This window comes from Pseudonaja textilis, chromosome 4, assembly GCF_049901715.1.
Source record: "Pseudonaja textilis isolate UNSWEBS1 chromosome 4, rPseTex1.2, whole genome shotgun sequence".
Classification (NCBI taxonomy): domain Eukaryota; kingdom Metazoa; phylum Chordata; class Lepidosauria; order Squamata; family Elapidae; genus Pseudonaja; species Pseudonaja textilis.
In genome coordinates this window covers 27,189,973-27,212,218 of record NC_141993.1, presented here as the reverse complement: position 1 = coordinate 27,212,218, position 22,246 = coordinate 27,189,973, and the positions used below count along the sequence as shown (strand labels likewise).

Below are 22,246 nucleotides of genomic sequence, written 5' to 3'. Positions count from 1 at the left end.
AGGAATTGGACACTATCGAACAGAAGAAAAATAATTAGGCATAAACAAAGAGATAGAATATAACATATTGACTCATTCATAGAAAAGAAATAAAATCCTTAAACCAAGCCATGAAAAAGTTCTTAATGTGTAAAGATGGGGAATAGGAAGTACAGGTAGTCTTCGACTTACAACAGTTCATTTAGTGACCATTCAAAATTACAATGGCACTGAAAAATGGGACTTAGGACCGTTTTTCACAGTTACCTTCTTTGCAACCTTTCCATGGTCATGGGATCAAAATGCAGCTGCTTGGCAACTGACTCACATTTATGACCGTTGCACTGTCCTGGGGTTATGCTACCTTCTGACAAGCAAAGTCAGTGGGGAAGCCGGATTCACTTAACAAACATTACTCACTTAGCAACTCTGATAATTCACTTAACAACTGTGGCAAGAAAGGTCATAAAATGGGGTAAAACTCACTTAACAACAGAAATGTGGGGCTCAATTATCATCCTAAATGAGGACTACCTGTATTAAGATAAGCCAATGGTCAAACCATCTTAAGGGCTCTTCTTTTCTCAAGTTCACACAGACCTCTAGTCATAAAGTTCTCTCTGAGTGGAGGGCAGATCTGTCAGTCACTGAGCTCAATCTTCCTCTTCTCTGTCTTTCCAACCAGGTCATCATCAACCCCTTATTTAGCAGACTTCAAATCAACAAATAACATTTTTGTTAGGATAACTGCCCCATATAACGAATACATCAGTTGCATGTAAAATATTGCAGATGAGAAAATCGAACACTGGTTTAATTTAGTTTAATTTAATATGTGACAATTTATATTAAACCAGGAAATTGTGAATTCTAGTCCTGCCTTAGAGATGAAAGCCAGCTGGGTGACTTTGGGCCAGTCCCTCCCTCTCAGCCTAACCCACCTCACAAGGTTGTTGTTATGGACAAAATAGGAGGAAGAAATGTTATGCATATACTCCACCTTCAGTTACTTATAAAGGATACAAATCTAACTAATAAATAATAATTTTTCCTGCAGTTTTAAAAATATTCATTGTTCCTTTTCGGAGCAGGAGTTCCTTTCATTGCCTCTGAGTTTCTGAACCACATATAAGAAGTGGAATCTCACAGAAAATTCCGAAGCTAATTAGATACATACATTATCACCTTCAATTAGTTTAAATATGCCCCAAGTTGATCAATGTATCTGAGTTCACAGACAGTGAATTAATTAATAGTAATTAATGTTCACACCTTTGTATAATTACAACTAAAGAATTGTTTGATTTCTTTTTACACAAATACCACACCACACATCACTTTTCTGTTCAAAAATATTTGTGCTCGGATTCGAATGGAATCCTGATTTATTTTACCTCAGATCAAATTGCTTTGAGGAATTGCTATTTTTATTAAGGCCACTAGATGTCAGAATATTATTAGTTCTTTCTTCAGCCCAGATTATCTTCCTCCAGCAATCCTTGCAATTGTTCATCTTTTTATTATTTTCACTGTTCACATTTATGCATATGCATATCCAAGTGTGTCTATGGGTATTCTGGATTTATTGCTTCTCCTCTTCTCCTCTTCCCCCTTCTCCCTTTCTTTTTTCTTTGACAAGATTTTTCATAGGTCCCTATTTCTGTGATGTGCTTATGTAGCATATACCATATATAGGTTTTTAAAATGAATTATATCTGCATGTTTTATATCTGTACCCAGTGAATCTTCTTCCTACTATATTCACTTGGAAATTTTCTTTCTCCCAGTTCCAAGAAACTATGTGAGGTCTCTTCTCTCCTATCACCAAGTGAACTTCAGCACACATGGAAACTTCCTTTTTCTGTGCAAATGAGATGTGATATCATATCATACCATTCCTTAGAAAGTGGCCAAAATATAAGTCATGATGTTTTTTTTTCATTTGACCTTATTTTAAAAGCAAAATAGGAAATTTCCAGTTCATAGACTACAACTCATAGTCTTTGGGATTTCTAGCCTGGTGCCTTAACCATTAAACCAAACTGGCTCTCCTGTAATTAAATAAAATAATATAAATATATTTACAAAATCTTCAAATGCATCATCAGTTTGGAATCCTTACACAGCCACAAGTGCCCCACGAATTCTGTTGACTCTTATCTAATGCTAATTTGCCTTGTTCATTGGTAAATCAGATGCTTGTGTATAGGTAGCATATAATAAACTTTTAGTGCTTTGAATTCCACTCCTGCTCCTTACTTGAGCCTGACAGATTTATTTCTGTTCTTCATCACACGTGACTTTTGCCATTAAAAGCTTGATGCTCTATTCTCTCTTTTCTGTATGAACATATTTAAAATACAACAAAATATTAATACCTGCTACATATTGATATTCACTGTAATATAGACCAAAGGTGAAAACCATGACATCAATAACAGAATGATTAGGTTTTGCTTTTATATTTTAAAGTTCCACTAGAACTTGCTGATTTCCATCTGAGTAATGCATCTCCTAATTATGGCATATAGTGTGTAAAACCGGGTTTCTGTTTTATGATACTGTATAATTAGAGGATTAGTATTAAATATAGATGGTTTTCTGGTGTCTGAAATGCCATATTTTCCCAATTTACAGCAGAATCATAACAAAAAGCAGATATGCTGGGATAGGAAAATAATCTGCAATTATGCTGAGGCACTGCATTATTCTCTTATATTTTGTTAGCAACACGACAGAAATGTTTATTTCATTTTGCAATGCAGTGAAAATGATCAAACTACCAAACAGCCAATGTAATTCCTTTCTGAGGTCTTTGGTGAGTTATAGTTGATTCACACATGACAAATAACACTTGATACTAAAGCCATTAAGACATTCTTCCTTTTTATTATATTTAATTAATAATAAAAGCAAAAAAAATAAAGTTTTAAGATTTTTTTTAAAATCTGATACTTAAGCCCTTAAACAATTGTTTAACATTTACCATTGTTGTGAAGATTATATTGTACCCTGCTCAAGGCAGCTAACATACAGAGAAGGTCAAAAACTGCAAGATGGCTGACACAGTGTTAGGATTAAAAACCCATCCCTTTAGTTCAAATGATGTTGCTGCACATATGAAAAAAAATCACAGTTGGAGTAGTGCCACCTGCATAAACACTACATGTAACTCCTTTGCTGGTTATTTGTGTAACTATTCATTAACCACTGTATTTCTCAAGTAGTATTCCTGGGAAGTTTTTGCACTGTACACTTTGTGCCACTTGTCTTCCATGATAATTACTGAGTATTTTAGTAATAAAAAGTTAATTAGTAACCCGGATTTAACTGTCTTGTAATATATCATAAACTTAAAGTGATGTTAAAAGAATATGCTTAATGCTGTATAGTAAGCAAACTACACTCTGGCTGAAGTAAATGTTGATTTCAGTTAACTCTTCATTAGATTTAGCTTTTCTTTCTTCATAAGCACTGTTTTTATTCTTTTTTTCTCTCTTTCAGCATTTATCAGAACACGAGAGACACAGATTCAGTGTAATGGATCAGCCGTAAGTTTTTCTTTCATACAAACTCTCTCACACAGAGAAACTTTGAATGTTGTATAAGGAAAAAAATCCTTGGGGTGTATCTATTTCTGTATTTAATTTAAATTGTAGGTTTTTTAAAATAATATATTCAGAATCATCTTTTCAGATTAATATTCAAGGCACATATGCAAAATGTTCTACTCTGGACTTAGAACATTATGAAAATTCTGGAACATTCCATCTTCTTCTGGACAATTTCAGTCTTGTGGTGGTCTGGAAATAAACCTTCCCTAACAAATAGTTTGTAGCATTCCAGTCATTGTTTTGGCCCCAAAATGGCTAAGAGCCAGAGCAAACTGGAGTTCTCTAGAACCTTCCATTTCCAGAAGAGAATGTTTATCTAGACTAGTTCTCATCACAGAAATATCAGTTTAGTTCAGTTGCTGCACAACTTTTTTAAAGAACCCAAATATATATAAACTTCAAACCTCCTGCATTATATTTTTAAAATTGGCCGCTACATGTTGGCTCACTGGGATATTATGGTTGTTTATGAATGTTTAAAAAGCAAATGTTTCTTTCAATTCAAGTTCATTCTTAAGACTTTCTACAACTTTCTATATTCATGTTTTTCTCCTTAGCAGTAATGTGGAAATATTGTGCCATTGCTTTTTTTCAAAAGATTTCTTAAAATTCCCAGTATAGTCTTCAAGTACTAACCAGGACCAGTGTTTAGCAAAAAACACCCAAAAAACATATGTGACTGCATCATAGTCTGATGATATAAGAATCCATAGTTCATTGCCTACAAATCAATGCCTTTTTGTAAAACTAAACTACTTTTATCAGCTATGATTTAGCATAAACTCTATATCAGCATATTATTGTTTTCTCTCTAAAGTAAAGAAAAATAAATAAATTGTATATTGTAATACCACACTTATATATATTTCTACTTTGGATATGAATGCAAATATTTTTTCCAGTCATTATGTTTATGACATCTGATTACGCTTACTTAGATAAGATTGCTTCCATAACAGAAGTATAATTATTAACTATCTGTATAAAATATCAGCAGAATCTTATTTTAAAAATTAAATCTCTGAAGATGGTGCTTTCAATAGGACAAAATAGGACTGATCTTCTCCAGTGTGACCATCTCCAAATATGTCTGGATTTTGTGTGAGGATTATGCATCCTAGTAATTAATAGAAGAGAATATCTGTAGGTCACAGTTGAACTGTGGGGTTCTTTACATTCTCTGAGATTGGGGTCCCCCCCAACAATTCATTACCTAATTAGGTAACATCATCAATGCTAGAAGGAAGTGGAATTTACACTCTGTTTATATGCAAGGAGCTTGCCATCAGTCAGTGTTGGTGGCACTTCCAATTCCCAGTCAAGGAAATACTAACTCAGACAAACAATCAAAGAATAAACAACTAATCAAGGAACCTCCAAGACCACTCCCACCAACCCTGACAGGACAAGCCACTAGTATATAAACAGAGAATAAACCCCATTCCCTTCTAGGGCTGATGATGCTACCCACTTGAGTAATAAAACACCTGCAAAAAAATAATCAAGCTCAGAGAGCACCAAGGACCTCACAGTCTAGTAATTCCAAACAGCGCTATCTCTGGCTCAGAACATAGACATAGAATACAGAGTTGGGCTACAATCCTGTTTCATGAAGGTGGTTGAAAGAAATTAAATTCAATCTAATACTGCCATTATAGTTTGTTCATTCATTCTACTTTGTCTGATGACCCCATATCAATTCATTGTCTGTTTCCCTTTGAACCATGGGGAAATATCTGTGTATTTTACCTGTGTATATTAAATGTCTGTGTATTATATTCTACAATATCTGTGCATTGTATCTGGCCAAAGTGGTGGCCAGCTGAAGATTCTAATTAAGACTAAGATAAGCTATGGAAGGAATTTAGATTAGAGATGAGGAGGAAATTTCCATTAAACAATTATCTGGAATATATTTAGCAATGGGAAGCAATTTAGGGCAACTCTATGCTTCTCAGTCAAGGTTTATATGGATAGACACCTCACTGCACTACTCTTATTCTCATTGATGGATTTATAGAAATTCTATTTCATCAAGCCAAGAGTAACTTCAAAATACTATTCAAAATCTATTGCTCCACATTGACTTTGCTTTATAGACTTTTTATTGCACTTTCCTTTCACTTCAAAGAAGCTGCAGCTCGCACTGCTTTTCTTAATCAGTGCAAAATAAAAGTTATTTGTTCATTCGAGCAATGTTTGTGGCTTCTTCTCAAAATTGTTACCAATAAAGTAGGCTTTTTTGTGTACAGGAATATTTGGGGACTAAAGAAAACCATCTCATATGCTGTTTAATAGACATTAGATTTGCAAATTCCTTCTCCCATTTGTTTGTCAACTCAGATTTACTGTATAGTTAAGCCACCATTACTGGTACAATTGAGAGCTTGGTGATCAAGAAATGTTCTATTCAGAAAACATCTAAAGTTCTATAGGCCTCAGAACATAACCATGAGTAAGTAAAAAGTACTGGAAAATAACATTTCTTTGTAAACATCTAATTTACAAGGTAAGAACTGTTTATCTTTGACACAGCAAGTGCCCCATAATTATGTCACCTTTTGGAGATGTGTTCTAAATTACAGGCAGAAGCCATTCAATTATCTCTAAGAATGATGCCAGTTCTTTGCAGCACACAAAGTATTAGAATTTAGATGCATTTGCAAGGCTTAGTAGGAACAGCTGAATTGTGTCTGGAATAATTGGAATGAGTGCCAGTGCTTTAAATTTCACACCCATATGTTTGAAAGGTTGCAAATACATGATAACTTCATAAACTTCCCATGATTTGGATAGCTAGATTTGATCAGTCTTGTTTCCAGTTTGGACTATTCCTTTCCTACAGTCTTCTCTGTAGAATGTTGCAGTCTAATGTCATAAAGCAATGGATATGAATTGGAAGGTGTATATATACTCTTTCATCTATTTATTTATTAAGTTTTTATGGCACCCCTCTCATTGATATAGTGACTCTGGGTGCCTTACTATATAATAAAAGGCAATACAAGGCAATTAAAATTAGGCAAGCTAAACAGAAAAGCTAAAAACCAAGATAATTTATGAAGATGTAGAAAGATGTTCTTTTAAAAAAAGGTATTTCCCTGTTGTTTTTAGATATGCACATAGAGCATTCAAAATGTTCCCAGTTTGTAATGTTTCCTATTTTTGAAAAATACCCTTGTATATTTTTGTCATTGTGATACATTTCATAATGCCAAAACTCAATTTAGCTCAGGTGTTAAAAAAATGGTTTTGCCTGGGTTTTCTGAGTGTTTGTGTGCATGAGCGTTGGGGGCTCTGGAAATTTCCCTTATTATTAAGGCTACGTGCAGATTTTGTAAAGCCTCACAATTCCAGAAATAGTAGGTGTAATATTAGTTATACATGCAAGAGTTTTACATAGCATTGTCAGTTTTCCATGTGGTCTAGCAAAAAAACAAGAGCACTTTGCTGGTTTGTTGTCTTTCAGATAGGCAGTAATAAATTAAGAGTAAAAACATAAAGAAAGCATAGACAAATGTGCTTAAATTTCCTAAACTGGTAGCACAATATTCAATCATCTTCATTTAACGATCCCATAATCCCTTGGAGGGTGGAGCCTGGGCAACTGAATGGAGTTAGCAGAGTGTTTTAATGGCCAGATGCCCTTCCTGTTGCCAATGCAGAGTTTTGTTCAGGAGATAAATTCTCAATGTGCCCAGAGAGAGATCGAACTTACCTAGGATCAAACTCACAGCCTCCTGATTGTGAGGCAAGAGTTCCACCTCTAGGCCACCACAGCACTCCTATGCACAATATTCAATGCTGACGTCTAACTGCAATACAACCAAGAAAAATAAACCAAGAGAATTACTTTTGAACTACATTTCAGCCACTCTTCTGTAGTTGAGTAGAAGGTTGTAGTTAGCATGAAATGCTACCCCACCTATTCTTATCTCAAGGGGAGGGGAGAACAGTTTGGGGCCAAAATGTTCCAACTATTTCAGTTTGTTTTGTATGGGGCAACATACCTCAGTCTTCTAAATGTTTTGAATCTATGTTAAACCACTTTTAAAAAAAAAAAAAAAACTATGGACATAAATGATAGCACAAATCAGTTTGGTAAGATGCCACAGTTATCGGTTGATATGGTAAGAACTTGTTTAGGATCTCCTGTGACCCTTCCTAATTTGATTCCAAACATTTCCTTCCTTATTTCCTCCCTCCCTCCCTTCCTTCCTTCCTCCTTCCCTCACTTCTTTCCATCTTTCTTTTATTTATTTATTTTTCTGTCTATCTTCCTTCCTTCCCTTCTTTCTTTCTTTCTTTCCTTCTTTTTCCATCTGTTTGTCTGTCTGTCTGTCTATGGAAATAATTATGATGCGTAAGCCATTGTATAATTTTTTTTCTTTTGTTGTGCTGAAATCTAGTTTCCCATTGCCATGATTAGATAGAGATTCTTGCAGGGGTGGGATCCTACCGGCATAACCACCAGTTCGGTGAGCATGCGCTTTGCATGTGTGTGTGCGTGCCAAATGCACACTGCATGCATGCGCAGTACTTGCAAAACAACTTCTCCCGCAAGCAATCACCATCTCCTGCTGACACGTGGCACTCAGCTGCGCTGCGCAAAGCAACTAAGGTAAGAATATAGGATAGCCTAGAACCTGGGCGGGCGGGTGGACCCAACAGAAGAAAAGAAGATATTCTGAGCTATCAGTTCTATAGAACTGGGCTGAACCGGTAGAATCCCACCCCTGGATTCTCATGACAAAGATATTTGAAACTGAATTTTTCTCCTCTTTGCTAGACTGCAGAGTTGGGACTTTCTACACTGAGGCCATTTCAAATTTAGAAATGTCATAAGAGTTGGGAAGGGTAGTGGATTCATTGCCTTCTGAAAGAATCTTGTGGAGGTGGAGGTAGTGATATGATTCTGAAGCTATTCCTGTGCACTGATATTTGCCTAGATCATTTGCCTGTATTCAAGCTGACCAAGGAAAATATCTAGACTTCTAAATAAAGCCAGGCTTATTTATAAGAGTCTCCGAAACTGATTTTAATCCATTTAAACTTATCTGTCTTCTCAGTATTCTGTTGAAAATATTCTTAAGTTGTTTTAAACTGTAAGTTATAAAATGCATTATGTGAAATTTTGTATGTGGTCAGAGGAAAACAACTTGATCTCAGATCTGTCCATTACCAAAATTTGACCAGAAGAAACTTTTGAAAAAAGAAAGGAATATAAGAATTTGAATAAAGTTTTGTTATAATGCCATGGAGAGTCATTTTGGTGAGATGAGCAATTACAGGTAGTCCTTGACTTACAATGGTTCATTTAGTGACCATTCAAAGTTACAACGGCACTAGAAAAAAGTGACTTATGGCCATTTTAGACACAACCATTGCAGCATCCTCATGGTCACATGATCACAATTCAGATGCTTGGCAACTGACTCATATTTATGACGATTGCATGTTCTGGGAACACATGATCACCTTTTGTAACTTTCAGACAAGCCAAGTCAATAAGGTAAACCAAATTCACTTAACAACCATGTTACTCATTTAACAACTGCAGTAATTCACTTAGAAACCGTGACATAAAAGGCCATAAAGTGGTGCAAAGTTCATTTAACAAATGTTTCACTTAGCAACAGAAATTTTGGGCTCAATTGTGGTCATAATTCAAGGACTACCTGTATATAAATTGTATAAGTAGCAATAGCACTTAGACTTATAGACTGCTTCACAGTGCTTTTTCAGCCCTCTCTAAGCGGTTTACAGAGTCAGCATATTGCCCCCAACAATCTGGGTCCTCATTTTACCCACCTTGGAAGGAGGGAAGGCTGAGTCAGCTGATCAGAACTGAACTTCTGACAGTGAGCAGTGAGCCTGCAGTACTGCAATTTAACCACTGTGCCCCCGTGGCTCAGCAAATAAATAACATAAACATAAATAAATAACAGTTGCATTTGGTGTGCTATCATTGCTGGAATTCTTCTTTAATTGCTTCTTAGATTCTTTATCATTAATTTTATTCATCCAAATTTTGGAGATTTGTGTGTGCCTGTTTATCCAGACTGGTGGGAAAAGCCAGACAGTGACTAAAAATGCTGTTTTAACACAAATGCTCCATTCCAGCATCTTAGACTTCTAATTATTTTAATTGTGTTATTTTCTGAAATGCATGTCAAGTTTGAAAAGAAATATTTGTTAACTTCACTGTGGTATAGTTATTATAATAGCAATCTTTATTACGGTCTTTATATATACAATAAAATACAGGTACCAATATCTGAAATTCTGTATTATAATATCAATATTATAACAATGTTGTTATTATTAACCAAGGTATATCCTTTATCAAATTTGGTCTTCATATTATTTTTATGTTATGTTGTCAACCCTGTTTTCACCTTCACTATATTGGTTGGTTGCCATGATTTTTAGATTGATTTAAACCAACCACCCCAAAGACAAAATACCCAGACGTCAACTTAACAATATGGTATATGCAGTACAATGCAGTGAGCCATGTACAGATCTGTACATTGAGTAAACAAAACAATCACTTCATAAGTGCATGGTACAACATAGGAGAATACATCAGGATTCGATTCAGCTGTCCATCTGCATTTAAAAGACACAGGCCACTCTTTTGAACACAGCAAAGTCCACATTTTGGCCAGAGAGGACCTCTGGTTTGAAAGAGGGGTCAAAGAGGCCATCTATGTCAAAATTGAATAGCCCTCTATCAACGGAGGGGGGGGCATATGACATCATCTATCTCCAATCTACAACACAGGCCCTTTCAACAGTTCTAAGAAGGCTCTACATCCATTTGCACCACTCAGGTGACCCTGACGACACAGATAAACCTCCAGGTGGCCTCAATGACTCTCTAAAAGAATGCAAATGACCAGCTGTCTGCAAGGAGTATAAATCTTTCCATTCCCCACTATCCAGCCAAAGCTGAAGAAGCTTCATGAATGAGAAGCAAAACGTCTTCAAAGAAAAACCAGAAAGTCCAGTTGCCTCCCAAAAAAAACAACTTTGGGACAACTATGACCTGGATGACTGAGAATCTCCACAGAGGTTTAAACCAACATTTCTCAAACTTGTCAACTGCAAGATGCATGGACTTCAACTCCCAGAATTTTCCAGCTAATTGTGGGATTTGGAAGGTTGAAGTCCATGCATCTTAAAGTTGACAAGTTTGACAAGCGCTCATTTAAGCCATGGTCAACATGATTCATACATATAAAGTCAGCACTAAGCAAATATATATAACAAATTGGATCCATTTGTAAACCAAGCCATTGACTCTAATAATAATTTATTAAATTTGTGTGCCACTTAGGCCTGAACTGAATACATTATGTTAATAAATAATGTTTGCTTTCAATCCTACTAAGACCAAAACAGAATTTCAAATACTGGTATTTTATTTTTATGTATAAAGGCTGGAGTCTGGACTAAGACATAATCAAGATCCTGCCATGCAATACAGATACTGATTTTATGTCCAGCGTGTGTCAGAAACCTTCGTGATTGAGCAAGGCTGAACATTTTTCACGTACATTTCCACTAGAGGTGGGCATTGGAGAAGGGGCATAAGAGTTTTGAGTGTATTATGTGAGGTTTCCTCCTTTTAAGTTAAAGTAACCCAAAAACTGGGTCATGGTATCAAATTATGTTGCATCTGTTTTGGAAACTGAGTTTTAAGTCAAAGGTCTAAAAAGTTGAAACATTTCTTAGTCATCTCTAATTTGTGGGGGGGAGCTGATTTCTGCAGTGTTATGTAAGTGAAGGGTGATCTTGAGATCATCCAAATCTGATGGAAAAGCTGCTAGCTTCTGTCCTAATCAATGTGATACATCACTATATAGCTCTTTTTCAGTGACATCCATCGCTCTGGAGGATAAATCCATTAGACCCCACAATATTTAAAGAAATCCTTTTATATCCTTCATCCTGGAAAGAATGAAGAGTGCCTATTTAGGAAACAAACCATACAGTTCTGATTCAAAATGTACTAAAAACATACAATAAGCCCATATTTTCTCCATCACTAAAAGAAAAGGTTATTTTTATAAAAAAAGAAAAAGAAAATTAAGACTGCAAAGCATTCTGATTCTGAAGGTAGAAAAATATTCCATAAATTATCCTAAGATCTTTTACAAACCAATCTTGTAACTGTTTAGTTAAAAGCAATCAAGATTGCTCCTTATATTAGGCGGGTGGGGGGGCAGTTGAGGAAGCAGATGCTGAGCAGCTGAAAATAATAACAAGGTGTATTTAAAGACAGACATCTTTGGGTCTTGCTGTTGGTCTCACTGTTGTATTCATGAATAGCACAGGCTGAAGAGCACACAAACTCCAGTGAAGATGTAAATGATCAGTTCCAGATATAGGACTGGTGCATTGTCATAATAGAACAAGGGTGTCAAACTCGATGTCATTGAGGGCCACGTCAGATTTGTGTTTGACTGCGGGGGGGTGTGTGGCTAGCTTGGCATCACTCATGTCAGAGGTGCCTGTGGTGGCCTGATTGCTCTGCCAGCGAAAACAGGCACCGAGCTCCGTTTTCAGCTGTGATGGCCTCCTGCAGCCCTCTACCGACAAAAACGGTGCTCCATTTTTACTAGCAGAGGGCTGCTGGAGGCCACTGCAGCCAAAAACGGAACCTGGGAGGGCTGAGCATGGCCCTCCTGAGCTCCATTTTCACTGGCAGAAGCACCACGGGCTGGTCTTTCACTATTTCCCAAGTGGTCCTGCGGGCCAGATCTAAGCATCTTGCAGGTCGGATACGGCCCACAGAACTGGAGTTTGACATCCCTGTAATAGAACGTACATAAATAATTTGAATGCTGACCGTGAAAGTGTCCGATGTGCAACTCTGGATCGGACTGTTTAGCTGATCTCTATTCTTCATGGCATGATGCCATATGCCCAATGCCTGTGCTTATAGATATTTTTAATTCCTTGCACAGAAGCCACAATATGTATGTTGAGCTGCATTAACATAGCGACAAGAGAAAGAAATCAATTGTCTTGAGGCAATGAGGCAGTTTCAAATCAAAGAAACACACATTCTTCAAAAGGGACATTCCTGTTTCAAATCATACATTAGAATATATTTGCCTCCTGGATTAGTTAATATAAGTATATATACTGCCTTGCCCAACATGGTAACTCAAGAGAGAAGACACAAAACTATACACGTAATGTTTGCATTGTAAAATGCTGCACCTGGGTCTCAAAAGTGAGAAGAAATTTGTCTCTCACTCAAGCATGAAAAGCTGTACATTTATCATCTTAAATGCTGTAGCTGTAGCTGTTCTGACACATGGACAGGAAATGGTGAACAGATGCTTCAACTATTCTAAAGACTTATCACTTTCACGTTCAGCATTCAAGTTATTTATGTATGTTCCATTATGATAATGCACCAGTCCTATCCCTGGAACAAGTAACCGAACTTTTCCTCCACTGACTCCCTATCATGCAAGTTATGTTACAAGATCCATACCTTTTTCACCAGAAGTGGGATAAAGAAAGCTAGTCCCCTTCTTTTCTTTCTCCTGTTCTACCTCTCAGTGCCAAAGAACAGAGCGAAGACAAAATATATATCACTCAGGCCATCAGAGACACCTGCCCTATAATTCTCTGAAATGGTTCTGCATCGTAGCAACAGTTAGCCAAAGGTGGGATTCTACCAGTTTGCACCTATTTGCTAGAACCGGTTGTTAACATTCTAAGCAGTTCAGAGAACTGGTTGTTAGAAGAAATTACTGGCCTAATCCTCTAAGGAAGGCAGGAAGGAAACATTTTGGTGTTACTTACAGAAACTGCCTCTCCGTTAATCCTTATTACATTCTTGGCAGGACTAGACTTCCTGTCTCAGGAACTTCTCTGGAGTTTTTTCCACTCCTTTGTTGGTACTTTGCTTGTGTGGAGTGACCATTCAAAGTTACAATGGCACTGAAAAAAGTGACTTATGACCATTTTTCACACTTACGACTGTTGCAGCATCCCCACAGTCATGAGAGGCCAGGGGAGGAGATGTGTGCCTCGATGTGAGTGTTGTTGAGTTGGCCACGCCCAGCCAATAACATGACCACCAAGCCATGTCCACCCAGTCACATGACCACCAAGCCACGCCCACCATCTAAGCCACGCCCACAGAACCAGTTGTTAAAAAATTTGAATCCCACCCATGCAGTTAGAGATGTGGAGTAGGAAGCGACAAGAACAATTGTATAAATAAACTTATCTTGCAATAGCAGATAAGAAATATCAGAAATGGGTAGATGATTATAGAGAAATGAACGACCATCTGAGTGAAGTTCTGCAATTTTACAAGAACGACTTCATCATTCATTGAACAAAAAAAAAAAATCCCTGTAATGTGACAGCAATGTGATACCACAAGTTTGACTCCCGTAATCTAGAACAACTTTCCTCAACTAAATGCCTTCCAGATGTGTTTCACTCAGACCCGGTCAGAACACTTCTAAATGTTTAGACATGGTTGGAAGTTATCTAATGTGGGGTCCTAGCATATTGGAGGATGCCAAATTGAAGCAGGCTGATTACCCCAACATCATCTGGCCAACTTTCATATCAGAGCGCAAGGCAGCAATAAAAGCTACCTTTGGTATCAAGAAACAGATAAGAGTAAAACAAAACAAACCCAAAAGCAGAAGTTGTGTGTCTTCATTTGGAGGTTTTGTTCTCAGGGGAAATCAACTGTTATTTTAACAATTGCTAAGTGAATCATGAAGATGGAATGGCCGGACATGTGGAGGTGCTGTTTTCATCTGTGCCCCTTAGTTAAGTAGAAGTTTGCAAGGCATCATAATTCTCGGCTGAGATTAATTAATTCGATATGCAATGGCAAGTGGCAGGTTTCCTCTCTAGTAGCCAGGACTAGAAACAGATAAACAGGCACACAAGCACACAAGACCTTCTGTTTTATTCTAGAACAGCTAGAAGCCATTCACTCAGCCACCCATCCCAAATTCCAGAAGGTTTTGGGTATCAAATACAACTTTTATTGATACAGATGGTCCTTGACTTACAACCATAATGGAGCCCTGTTTGCCCATTAGTCAAAAGTCACATAAAGATAAATGGATCACCCATGTGACCAACCAATTTTACTACCTTTTCTTTACAGCGGTCATTAAGCAAATCCACAGTCATTAAGGAAATGCCACCCTTGTTAAGCAAACCCACTATTTACCATAGGTCTTTTTTTTTTTTTTTTTGGCTGAAAAATGGGAGTGAAATATCAGGTTTTAGGGCAAAAATGTCATAAATCATGTTCACGTGATTTCAGGATGCTGCAAACGGCTGAAATTGTGAGCTGGCCAAATGCAATCATATGACTATAGGGGCAGAGCTGTTGGTACTTCAAAATTAGGTCGTTAATAGCTTCTGGGGGATGATTGTAACTTTGAACAGTCACAAGGAGACCAGTCATAAGTTGAGGACTACTTTGAGATGTTTGTGCACCTTTCTCCTAAACATTCTGTGTAAGGGATTAGAAGCAAGCAACTAGCTTTTGTGGAAGAGAGACAATTTCCAACTATTTGGTGTTTATGCCATGTCTGGTATCAAGGAGTTTTGTCTTTGATGTGTGAGAAACAGTTGTCACAGTATGGCTGTCATCCTGGAAAATAACCTCACTATCATTATAATAAGGTAAATGGTTTACAGCTTGTAATTTTTGTATATAGTGCACTTCTACACCCCAGTTAAGAAACAACAATAGTTATCTGAAAAAATCAAAAACTCTTGAATTAATCATCCGTCTGCTTACGATTCTTTTACGGGTTAAGATTACAAGATCACATGCATTGAACTGAACATGAAATCAACATTCTTAGTTTACATTTTTCAACAACATCATTGATCTTAAAGGTATGCTGTAAGCAAGTAAATTGAAAGAAAAAAATATTTGCAAGAGTGTTTGTGAGTGTAGAAACAAAGAGGTCACCAGCAAAAACAATCCATTTTCCAGAACATTTAAATGAATTCAGAGCAGATGCTTAAGATAGTTTATTATTGATGGCTATATAAAATATAGTACCCACTGATAGGTCAAAAGTAAGTCTTGTTAAATGTGGCTGGTTTTAATATTAATTAACTTTTAATGGAATATTTTTAGCCAACTCAGTTCATGTAGTTAGCTTGTGGTTCAATGAATTGTGGAGCGCCAGGAAATAGTTTAATTCAGTGAAGAGGTGATGCCCATGAGTTTCGTTAATAATTAACCAAATTTAAGAGACCAGTATTTATTTGTGGTAAGATGAAAAAAAATGCATTATAGACTGAAATCTAGAATAAATTTAGGTTACTAATTTCCTAAACCATCTTACCACAATCGATGTTTACTAGATTAATGTTTCCTTCCACATTTGAAAGTGGAAGATTTTTTTTCAGTCACTTAATAATCATTAAGTGAACCAGTAAACCTAAGTCTTAACCCAGGTGTAGGCTATATACATTGACTATATATATGTACATATCTACTACACAAATAGTTAACAGAAAGAATTTCACCATTCCAGACTGTGGCTGGTTATTTCCAGTTCTAAATTCCCCTTTATTTTAAAACAAACTAATCCTAAAACTTCCTGCAAATACTAAATAAATATGTAAAATAAAAAATACAAGGAAAAATATGTCATCCATGCTTATTTACAGCTATATTCTTTACAAGCAAATTCAAGATTTCTTCTTTTTGTGGTTTTGAGCTAATGTTGACTCCTGGAATCTGCCTGGACAAGTCGCCTGGACAAGTTTTTCTTTTCTCGGAAGTGGTTTGCCATTCCCTCCTTCCTAGGGCTGAGTGACATTGATTAGCTCAAGGGTGCCCATCTGGCTTTGTACTCAAGATGGGACTAGAACTCCCAATCTCCCAGTTTTTAGCCTGGTACCTTAAGCACTGCACCAAACTGGCTCCAAAATTCAAGACTGGAGAATATTAAAATTATATAACTGTTTTCCTGTCATCTGCATTACGATAATCCATTCTCTGTCACTTCAGTTCTTAGCTGGATGCTTTATTCTACTGTAGACTCCAGCTCATCCGGTGAAATATTAAAAAAAAAAAAACACCACATGCACACAGTTCAAAATGAAAAGCGAAACTGTGTGATTGGAGAAAATGAAGGTCATGGACTTGAATCCTCTCTCCCCAGCAGAAGTCTAACGAACTACAAAGCACTGTTCTCAAAAAGCACTGTTCTAATTTATATGGCCTTTGCTCCAGATTTGTTATTGAAATACAATACCTGAAACAAGGCATATGCACCCATTTCGTGTATGGCACCAGTGAGGGGAAGACATTCAGCATCCATACAAATGCAAAGTCTGTGTGTCCCTTTACTGCTTCTGCTATCACAACTCCTAGCTAGTGTATTCTGTCACATGTCACTTTCCTAGTTCCTGTTGAAAAGCTATTCTTGCTTATTAAAGAGGAACAAAGCTTTGTGTTTCAAAGCCAAAGCTGCTCCATCACCCTTGGGGGAAAGACATCATTTATATGAATGTGTTGTGGTGTACTGAAGAGATAAGAATTACTGTAATGCAGTGTTCCTTAACCTCAGCCACTTGAAGCTATGTGACTTCAACCCCCAAATTCCCCAGGCAGAATGTATTTGTTTGTTTTTCATTCTTCTTTCATTTCTCCCCAGTCCACCCCACTTTTTTCTATTTTTTTTTTCTGTTTGTTCATATTTTATCTGATATGGCAAGTTATACTATGATCAACTGGACTTCTAACAGTAGGAAAATACGCTCTACAGGAATTACTGGATGAGTTGGTTTTCCATAATTGCCTGCAACTGATGATGACCCTCTGCACCTTATATTACCATTTTTCCTGGTTTTGCACCAAGCATTTTTATTTCCTTCTATTCAGTCTGATTTAGAGAAGGTTCTTTTTTTTTTAATGTGTAAAATCACAGAACCGTAGAGCTGGAAGGGACCACAACAGTGATCTAGTTCAGCTGCTTGCAAAATGCAGGAAAACCAATTAAGTCTCTTATAGTTCCCTATTCACTTGTGCAAGGCAACGGTACACCTGTGCAGACAAAACATTGAGCAAAGCCCAGACTTGGGTTTTGAGGATCAGTTTAGCCATCTAGCCAAACCTGCAGTGCCCCTTCTTGGCAAATGGTATCTCTCCAACTGAGTGACCAAATGAACCTGTAGGGTTCATAGATATGTACATGTCAAGAAAGTCTAGCATAGCATTGCTGGCTGGGGAATTCGGGGAGTTGAAATCCACACCTCTCCAAGAGGCCAACAATCAAGAAACCCTGCTTTAACAAACAAGGATATGCTGTCAAACCCACAAACGTTTTGCACATCTATTCTTCCCCAGTGCTGAAAATCCATAGAATTTCATTTGTGTTCTTGACTAGTCCTTAGAACTGACTGTCCTTGGAAGGATATAAGGGCACAGCAGGGTCTTTTCCTAGTCCAGTAATTTCCAAAAGGGTTCAGATTAAACTTCCTAGAATGGAGCTGGATCAAAGCTGGAGATCCTGGGAATCCAAGCTATGGTTGGGAGGCCTCAGACTGGGAAATGCTGGGAAGCACTTGAGGCTCATCCAACAGTAAGATTGGCACCTACATCTACATTTTTCAGCCTTGAAGATCCCAGTGGAATTTCCCAGTTGCTTGTTGCCAATCCCTAGAACAGAAGTCTCCAATCTTGGGCAACTTTAAGACTTGTGGACTTCCAGAAGTCTCCAAACTTGGCAACTTTAAGACTTGCGGACTTGAACTCCCAGAATTCTCCAGCCAGCTGGCTGGAGAATTCTGGGAGTTGAAGTCCGCAAGTCTTAAAGTTGCCAAGTTTGGGGACCCCTGCCCTAGAATATTAAAGATATTGAATAAGAGGACCTTCCAGGAGAAAGGAGCTCTTCTGAACCCCGGCAAGAGGGTTAAATCGCCACCTCTTCCAGGATTAAGGTGTCACCTTCCCTTCCAGCCTAGGAAAGAGACAGGAACCTCCTTCCCGAAATCATGACTCCGTTCGACTTGGAAATGCCAAAGGCTCAGAGATCAATCGCAGCCCCGGACGGGGGTGGTTCACACGCCCAAATAGGTGTGGATCTTCCTTCATGTTTGTACAAACACCCTATTAGTAACCAAGCTGGCTCGGTCACATGACGGAGGCGAAACGTGAAATCCGGCCAGCCTCGAGCCAGTTTTCGGCTTCTCCGAAAGACGCGCGGAGGAGGAGATAAATTCCGCTCAGGAGGACCCTTCATCGCTTCGGTTTCTTTCGGCCGCAGCCCCTCCCTGAATCCCGATCTCCTGGAACTAGGAAGCTGGCGGATGTCCCTCTGACTGGCTTGTCACTTCAGGCGGGTCGCTTGGAATGGAGAAACTCAATAAACTCACCGTGCCGGCGGGACAAAAACTCAGGTAGGGCTCTCCACACCTCTCCGTCCCGATCCCGCCGCCGGCGCCGCCGCTTGGCTTTTTTCCCCCTCTTCCTTATGCCGAGAGGACGATTCAGAAGTTGTCGCCTTCTCTGGTCTCTTGGTAGAAGTCTGGGCGGCTGAAGGAGGAGGCGGCATGAACTAGTAGCGAGTAGATAATAATTAAGCAGCCCAGCAATCCTCAGAGAATCCCGGACGCTGAATGGGGAGGGAGGCTTTGGGATCGCCTAGGAATCTTTCCAAAATGATATGTCAATGGTAAATTGTATATGAATGGGTTCTGTCCATGATCGCTCCCTTTCCTCTGTCGGCTAGGGTTTTTTAAACCTTAAAACCTGGTGGATCTTTTCTAAGTACAAAGGAGATGTTTCGTCTGGAGTAGCAACTTGCCATAAAACCACGCTAGTTATAACCACGCTAGTTATATCAAACAAACCGATTGCATGTTTATATGCACCTCTCTCAAACCGATTGCATGTTTATATACACCTTTCTTTGTGAGGCACTGTGGCCAGCATGTATTCATAACCTTTGGCGATCGCGTGTATATTTAAGTAGACTAACTGTACTTCCTCAACTCCTTGATTTCTCCCTGGACAGCAGGAACCCTTCTTCTGTTGTGTGATTAAGAACACAGGGCGCTGCTTGTACTACACAGAGTCAGACAAATGTCTCTGGAAGTTCTCAGTCATCCAGGTCATGGTTGTCCCAAAGGTGCTTGTTCAAGAGGCAACTGAACTTTCTGGGAAAGGCCAGTAGCCTCTTGAACCTTTGGGACAGAGTCAGACAATTGATTGAGACTGGTTGCAATTGACAAAGGATCTGCAGATGCCATGCACTACCTAGAGTTGCTAATAACAGAATTTGAACTGTCCTGCATGACCGTGTGCGGCATGGTATTAGTTTTGAGTTGATATTCTTCTTCTGCCTTGGGAGCCATCATGGCACCAGTCCATATTTCATATTGATGCAATGCAGCTTGTAGGACTTGGATTTGTGGAATTTGCCAGTTAGACATTTCAAGGAAGTTTTTAGCAACTTTCAGTACATGACTAAAAGTTAGAGGTGTGTGCATGTGAGTGTACAGAATTTATCAGATTTCTACAAAGATAAAATATGAAGACACAGAGTAAAGGATTTTAAAAGGAAAAAAGTGGGAGAAATGTAAGAAGGAAAGGAAAGGAAAGGAAAGGAAAGGAAAGGAAAGGAAAGGAAAGGAAAGGAACTTCCAAGTTCCTTCATTACAGTTACAAATATAAAATACATTAACCTTTAGTTCTAATAGTTCACAGTATTTATATACAGTATAATCGTAAACAGTTCTAATTGTCAAATCCCAAAATTAAAATTTCATTTCTTTCAGATTCAAGCAAAAAGTTCAGAGGTGGTCTCCATATATGAAAAAAAAAGCTAGAGTTAGATTTTCTATCCCTTCCAATTCCATTCACTTGGCCATCCATTCTTCCATTCTGGAACTCTGTAAAAGCTTCTATCCCTGTGCTTAAAAAGTTAGAGCAGGAATGAAACCAAAGAATAATGTGCAAAAACTAAGAGACTGGGAATAATTTCATTCTTTGCAAATCTCATCAATGCACATATGTATACTGGTAACGCAGTAAATACATCAAATTTTGGTGCACTGCACATGGCTTTCAGTACTTATTTCTGTACAATTGAGGTCTTTTTATCTCCCTTTAAGTTAACTGTGGGTGAGAGAGCATTGCTGAGAGTTTTCTGAAAATGAATATGAAGTCATTAAAAGTCCAGTCAACCCAGCAAAATACAAACAGGATCAGAAGCCACGAGAAACAGAGAAAGTGTGAAACCTGGTGAAAATTTAAAAAATTGAATCTACATCATTTCATGAATCTGTGATGGAGGAAATTTGCATGCACCTGGTTGGCAGAAAAGGGGGGGATAGTCATCTGCAGATTTCAAAATAGGCCCCAGGGTTGTTCATTACAGGTAATCCTCATTTTATGACCAGTTGTTTAATGACCATTTGCCAGATGGTTTTGGCAGATAGCTAGCCTAGACCCATCCTCAAAATTCACTCTGGGCTTTGGGCAATATTTTGTCTGCACAGGTCCATTGTAGCCTTGTCCAACTGAACAGGGAGAAAGTTTGCCTATAAAAGTTTTAATTTGATTTTCCTGCACTTTTCAGATATTTGAACTAGATTACAGTGGTCCTTTCCAACTCTACCATTCTATAATTTTACAACAAAAAAACCTTATCTAAATCAGACCTAATAGAAGAAAATAAAAATGCTTGAGAGAAGTGTGAAGAAGTCTTCATATCAGAAAGATGAAGATTATATAAATATAGTGCAGGTGATTAATCCAATTCATCCAATTATTCCTATATACTGTCTTAAAACAAATTGTAAAGAGTTGATGCTTACTATACCAGGTAGTGTTACCAGGCATTAATATTAGAAATGAAATATACTGAAATAAGTTCATTATAAGTTGAGTTTTGTTACTGTTTATTTTAAATGTGCAAAAAAAGTCAGATTGAAACTGAGTGAGTTGAACTACCCATTACTCACAAACAAAACTGTACTTTATTCATTTATTTATAAAATGTACGATACCGCTGACTGAGATTTCTAGTTTCTTGGCAGTTTATAATAGCACATAAAATCTGAACTGAAATCGGAATGGTTAAGAACTATTTAAAACTGCCAACCTGTAGGTTCAGGATCCTTTTGACTGAGCAAAAAGTCAGCAGTGATTCATGCTTCTATCACCTCGTGCTTGGATTGCCACAGTGTTCATTGCATAAGACTCTCCCTTGAAGACTACTCAGAAACTGCAACTGTTTCAAAATGCAGCATCTCATTTGTGGGTGATTCAGTTATCACAATCATGTTTCCAGTGCAATTACAATTGCTCGTTTTAAGGTGTAATAATACTCCGTAAGGCTTGGCTTCTAAATAAACCTGAAGACTACCTTCTTTATGTAAAAACCTTTCTGTGCAATGCATAGTATCCCTTACCGTTTTCTAGCAGTATTCCTCCAGTACTAAAGCATGAAGTGGGTATGGGTTTACAGATAGTTATTTTCTATCACAGTCCCTAATGGCCTTAACAGAAGTTAGTAAAATTTGAATGGTTCTGGAGGACACTTGGGGCGGTGAACAACTGCCATATGCATCTTCTGTAACAGTAACTACCTTTTTTATGGTAAACTTGTGTTTTA

At 37.8% G+C, this 22,246-nt stretch overlaps 1 protein-coding gene across 7 annotated transcripts in view; it reads left to right on the top strand.

The window, feature by feature from the left end:
• Positions 1–22,246, top strand: part of BLNK (B cell linker) — a 122,457-nt gene that overhangs the window by 41,761 nt on the left and 58,450 nt on the right. For 3 of the 7 annotated variants that reach the window (XM_087932473.1, XM_087932472.1, XM_026710626.2), the window contains one exon: positions 3,484–3,530. In XM_087932473.1, the coding sequence (XP_087788599.1) occupies positions 3,484–3,530 (47 nt within the window). Of the gene's footprint in view, positions 1–3,483; positions 3,531–18,761; positions 19,026–22,246 lie in introns of those variants that run through there. The other 4 variants (XM_026710625.2, XM_026710623.2, XM_087932474.1 and 1 more) reach the window with 3 other exon arrangements.